Below are 5752 nucleotides of genomic sequence, written 5' to 3'. Positions count from 1 at the left end.
TGCTTGCGTTACCCGGGGAAGGGTCTGGCTATACCTCTATGGCTCGAACAGGGGTTTTAAAACACTTCTTTAACCGGTATCGCTGCCACCACCCGGGGGGGTCCACTTACAGACCTCCGGGACAAGGAATACACGTTCTGCCTGGTAGGGGCAAAGCAGCCTAGGACTGGGTTTAGCAGTGCGACCAGGAAGGACCAAAATCCACAAGAAATCTCTTTTAACTATTTATTATAAAATAGCATAAACAAAGTAACATGCAACAGTTCTCAAAACAAAGGGAATACAAAGATAAAACAAGAAAGCTTAGCTAACTTACAAGTACAAACTTAGAATAAGGTTGATCCAAGACTGCATCTCTCCATCCGGCAAATTGCAGTCAAGAGCCACGCAGACCTCAGTCTTTCTCAGGCTCTTTGAAGATGAGCAGGACAGCAGTACCTTGCTGGGTCATTTTGCAAGACAAAAGAGGACCAAAAGAGGACAAAGACGCTCATCTCTAACAGACTTAAATCCCCACAACCCTTGAGGTATTCCACGTGGGCTTATGGCTCATTATCCAATCTACGTTAGAGTTGAGATTTGAATAATCCAATCAAGGAACCTACAACCGTTAGTCTTGTCAATCAAATAGAGGCTACACAGATGTCTTGTGTTTAGCCATTAATCAACCTACAGGGCAATTAACGCCTTCAGTTCTTGGAACACACCGGACAGAGCTTCCTCCCTAATTTCTTATCGCACAGGAATGGGAGATTTCACAGCTGCAGGGTTACACGGGATCAAAAGAGCCAGAAATCTCTCTCTTAGAGTTCAGAAGTTTACTTTCCCAGGCCGTTCTCCCTCTCAAGGGCCGAAGTCCCATGAATCTTCGCTGTTCCCATAATGCTCTGCACCTAAATCCATGACACCCCCTTCCCTAACGGAAATTTGGGGTCAAGGCGTCCCACATTTCCGCACACCCCTGTAAGGTAGGACACCCAGCCTGTGAGAATCATAATAAACATAACAGTTACTCAACAGACTGATACAAACGACTGAGGGCATCCGCCACAACATTCTGCCTTCCAGGGATATGAACCACAGTAAAATTGTAATCCTGCTTCAAAATGATGCTGGGCCAAATGAGTCCGACCTGGTCTCGTACTAAAAACGGACTCAAAGGGCAACAAAACTTCACATAGTTCCTTAGCCTGTTGGGCGTTCAGTGTATGGGATCTTAAGATATCCTCAAGGGAGCCAGCCTGCTTAAACTCCTGCAGCAGGTCCAAAGGCAAATGAGACTCCCCCCCATGCCCTCCAGCAATAGCCAAGACCCTCTTGGAGTCAGGTTCACAATACAATTTCATGGAGTTGGCATGATATTGTCGAGGAGATGGGTGTAGCTCTGGACATTCTACCGCATACCTTACAGAGCTAAGTCTCTCTTTAACCACACCTGGTCCACTCCACTTAGGCGACAACTTATGTGGACGTGTGGGTCTCAGTACCAGAACCTTGTCTCCCACCTCAAAACATTTCTCCACAGCTTTCACATCATGTGTGCGGGTATACTCTTTACGTGCTTCTTCCAGGTTGGCTTTAGCTTGATCCCAAATCTCAGCCAACGTCTGGGTCAAAGCCTGAAAATGTTCAGCCACAGAGGGTAATTGGAGGCTATCCTCACTCTGGTCCCACTGCTTTCTAAGCATGGACAGAGGGCTGTTCAACAATCTCCCATAAACCAATTGATTAGGAGCATACCCCAGACTTGCTTGGTAGGAATCATTATACGTAGCTACCACCAGGGGCAAGTCCTGATCCCAGCTAGACGCATGGATCAATGCACATTTCTTTAACATAGAAGTCAGGGTGGACTGCACCCGCTCCACTAATCCATTCATACGATGTTCATACGCCACGGAAGTGTGGAGATGTATTTCCATTAATTTCAGAACCTGTTGAACCACATCAGACAAAAGATTGGGTCCCAAATCACTCATCAAAACCTGGGGAATCCCCATGGAACAAAAGGCAGTGAACAGAAATTGTACTAGACCTGGGGCTCTGGTATTAGTAAGACTGGCAGCAAAACAATATCTAGTCGCATAATCAATAACCGTGGCTATATACTTTTTCCCCCTGGGGGTCCGAGGCAAAGGGCCTACAAAATCTATAGCCCATTTGGCAAAGACTCCCGCTGTTAAGGGAATACTTTGAAGGGTGTGAGGGGGGCTGTCCCGATTGTGCCCCACCCTTTGGCATACATCACAACAGCGTACATACTGTTGGACACTCTGGTACACTTGGGGCCAGTAAAAATATCGGGTAAGGCGTTCCAAAGACTTTTGCACCCCTAAATGCCCAGAAAGCCCTCCTGAGTGTGCCATACTCAAAACCTTTTCCCTCCTGCTTTCAGGAACCACAAGCTGCAAAATAGAGTCCCGGTCTGTAACCCTTTTAGGCCAATACTGCCTAAACAAAAGTCCTTCTTTGTAGAGGAAGCGAGCCCTCCTCTCCCCCCTTGGAGTGACGCCGGCCGCTTCTCGACACGACTGCAGTGTAGGATCTTCTTGCTGCTCCTTCGCCAGGCGTGCTGTGTCTCCCAATTCAGCAGTCTCAAGTTCCTCCTCAGCCGAGGAGCAAGGGAGGGGGGAGCTCCCCCTCTCCACGCTGGATGGTGCTGAAACGGCTGTTGCAGAAGAAAGAGGCACAATATCCCGCCCCCCTTCTTCCCCCTCAAGGCTTGGTGTTTCCAAGCTTCCCATGGCAAAACAATCCCCGCCCTCCATTGGCACGTAAATCCCCACTGGAGAAGGTGTCTCCTCCTCCTCCTTCCAGGTGGCTCCAATGGGCGGATCAGCTGCAGGGTCGCTGGAAGACTGTCGATGCTTGTGAGCCAGGAATGCAAGATCATTGCCCACCAGGGCTGCAACATGACAATCCTGAGGCTCATGCAGAATGACTAGCTGATTCCCTGAGTAGCCTTGGTACTCCACTTCAACAATAGCCGTTGGGCGGTAAATAGACTCAGTCCCAAACGGAGTGATTTTCAAAGGTTGGGGCTGCACCTGCCCTGGGCGTACTAAGCCTTTAGATACGCTGGTAACATCCGCACCTGTGTCCCGATAGGAACTAACTCTGATATTATTTATCCGGATGGGAGCCATGAAATGCATCTTAGCCCATTCAGCTGAAGTCTCAGGTTGACTTGGCGCTGGGGATCCGCTGGATCTCACTGCTTGAGGGGCCGCTGCAACCGGTGGGGGTGTGGGGGTTGCTCCCTGGGGCCGCTCCATCCCTCTCCCCCTTCCCAGCTCAGGGCCACACTCCTCCGCTCTTCCCTGGACTCCTGCACGCCGGATCTCCTCATCCCAATCTTCTCCCGGTTGCGCGATTTGGCGCACCGCTGGGGTTGACGTAGCAATTGGGGACCGTCTAGCTGACTGCAACGGACACTGGGTTTTGATGTGACCTTTTTCGTGACAGAGGAAGCACAGACCCGAAGAGGGGGTCACCTTTTCCTTCCCTCTGCCTGGAGATGCTCCCCTTTTTCCAAATGCAGGTTTAGACTCGGCAGGCTTTAGTTGCGCTGTAGCTTTAAGAGCCGTGCCTGAGCTAGCTGGCCCGGGTGGGCCCGTCCGGGTCCCGCCCCCTCCCATCGGCGTCTTCTGAGCCATGTGCGCCCGATGAGAACGGAATTCCTCCGCCAATCTAGCCGATTCCTGCAGGTTTTGAGGGTGCCTATCCGCAACCAAACTTGCAATCTCAGATGGCAAACTTCTCTGGAATTGCTCCAAGAGCACCAGTTGTCTCAATTGTTCAAAAGTCTGCACTTTCTCAGCCGCTAACCACAGCCCAAAGTTTTGTTCTAACTTTGCCGCGAATAACTGGAATTTCTCATGAGGCGGCACTTTAACAGCCCTCCTAAACGCTTGCTGATAATGCTGAGAGTCCAACGAAAATCTTTGTTCGACCAATTGCTTATATGTTTCATAACTGAACATCTGCTCTCGTGAGAGCGTTCCCATCAGTTCCTGAAGAGGTCCTTTCACAAGGGACCTGAGAATCGGCATATAGTACCGATATGGAACTGCCATTTCCTCACACGTGGTCTCAAACAGTGTTAGATAGGATAGAACATCCATTTTTGGGTCGTGAGTCGGGAAATATTTGAGATTAATATCCTGGAGACTCAGTTCCCTCTGTCTAGGCACTGCAGCTCTTTGCCAATCACTGTAATACTCTAGAGCAGGAAAAGAGCTGGGGCCTCTTGCTTGTCTGTGCTGAAGTTCTGCTTGGGCAAATCGTAAAGCTTCAGCCCAGGGCATCCTCTCTCTTTCATATGCAGGGGGGGATCGCCTCCGCAGTTCCCAAGAATCTTCCAAAGGTTTAACCCCTTGGGGACTGGCTACTCTAGTTTCCCCACCCGCATAGTGTCTTTCCCTCAGTCTCACACCTTCCATAAATCTCTTAGGAAAAGTTTGATACTCACTTTCTGCCACATATGCCCTCCGGCTCTCAGAAATGCCTTGCGCCTCAAACTCTGGATCTTCTCTTTCGGCGTATGGATAATCTTCCCGGAGCTGAGTCCTCAGTTCCTGATATCCACATCTCTCAGGGCTGGCCGCCGGCATCCCGCTCGTGCGCTGACCCATCTGCTCTGGTCTCTGTTGTGCGTATGGATCCCCCTGGACGTCCTCACGGGCCCATTCTACTCTGCGTGGGGGTGGGGAAGTCATCTCCCGGGATCTCACCACAACCTCTCCGGCAACTGGTCTTCTTTCATCTCTAGGGTACAGTGCAACAGGTACTTGTTCCACCTCCCGCTGCCGCTGCAAAGGTGGCGTTTCTCTCTCCGCTGTCGGTGAGGCGCGCACACTTAGCCTATCCTGGCTTCCCAGCCCCGCCTCCTCCAGCTGCTGTGTCCACCTTTGATGTGCAGACCGAGGGCTCCTGACCGCTTCCGCGTGCTCCCTCTCGGCTTCTCTGGCTAACTCCTCAGCCCCTCTTAAAGGAGAATACACTCCTGGAACCGGTTGCCTTAGCATAGACCGATCATCTGGTTCCGCAAAACGATACGAAGGGTGGGTGCTGCGTTCCTGCTGCCACTCCTCCGAAGCTTGTAAAATCTTGCTAGGCAAGCCTGCTGCCATTGTCCTAACTCACTAGCAAAATAAAAACGCTTGTACCCCTTTTTTTGAGAACTGGATTATAACCAAAGGATTTTGTCCACTTTCTGGCCACAAAGTCGCATCCCACACCGCTGCCAACATGTGATGTTTCGTGCCCGTCAGTACCCTCAACCTCTTCCCCTATAGCACCGCCAGCTCTCCCTCCGGAGGCTGCTGGGGCTGCTTGCGTTACCCGGGGAAGGGTCTGGCTATACCTCTATGGCTCGAACAGGGGTTTTAAAACACTTCTTTAACCGGTATCGCTGCCACCACCCGGGGGGGTCCACTTACAGACCTCCGGGACAAGGAATACACGTTCTGCCTGGTAGGGGCAAAGCAGCCTAGGACTGGGTTTAGCAGTGCGACCAGGAAGGACCAAAATCCACAAGAAATCTCTTTTAACTATTTATTATAAAATAGCATAAACAAAGTAACATGCAACAGTTCTCAAAACAAAGGGAATACAAAGATAAAACAAGAAAGCTTAGCTAACTTACAAGTACAAACTTAGAATAAGGTTGATCCAAGACTGCATCTCTCCATCCGGCAAATTGCAGTCAAGAGCCACGCAGACCTCAGTCTTTCTCAGGCTCTTTGAAGAT

The 5752-nt window shown here is 50.5% G+C and overlaps 1 protein-coding gene across 1 annotated transcript; it reads right to left on the bottom strand.

The window, feature by feature from the left end:
- Positions 1 to 211: 211 nt before the first annotated feature.
- Positions 212 to 4186, bottom strand: LOC148683066 (uncharacterized). Its single transcript, XM_088659247.1, has one exon. It carries the CDS (start codon positions 4122 to 4124, stop codon positions 1014 to 1016), a length of 3111 nt encoding a protein of 1036 aa, XP_088515373.1. The 5' UTR covers positions 4125 to 4186; the 3' UTR covers positions 212 to 1013.
- Positions 4187 to 5752: the final 1566 nt, after the last annotated feature.

The sequence above is a fragment of the Zootoca vivipara genome, chromosome 16 (assembly GCF_965207765.1).
Source record: "Zootoca vivipara chromosome 16, rZooViv2.hap1.1, whole genome shotgun sequence".
NCBI lineage: Eukaryota > Metazoa > Chordata > Lepidosauria > Squamata > Lacertidae > Zootoca > Zootoca vivipara.
This window is presented reverse-complemented; position numbering and strand designations above follow the sequence as displayed.

Bases quoted from the DNA above. Each gene is read 5' to 3' on its own strand.
- LOC148683066 (XM_088659247.1), bottom strand. From the start codon at position 4,124: ATGGATGTTCTATCCTATCTAACACTGTTTGAGACCACGTGTGAGGAA.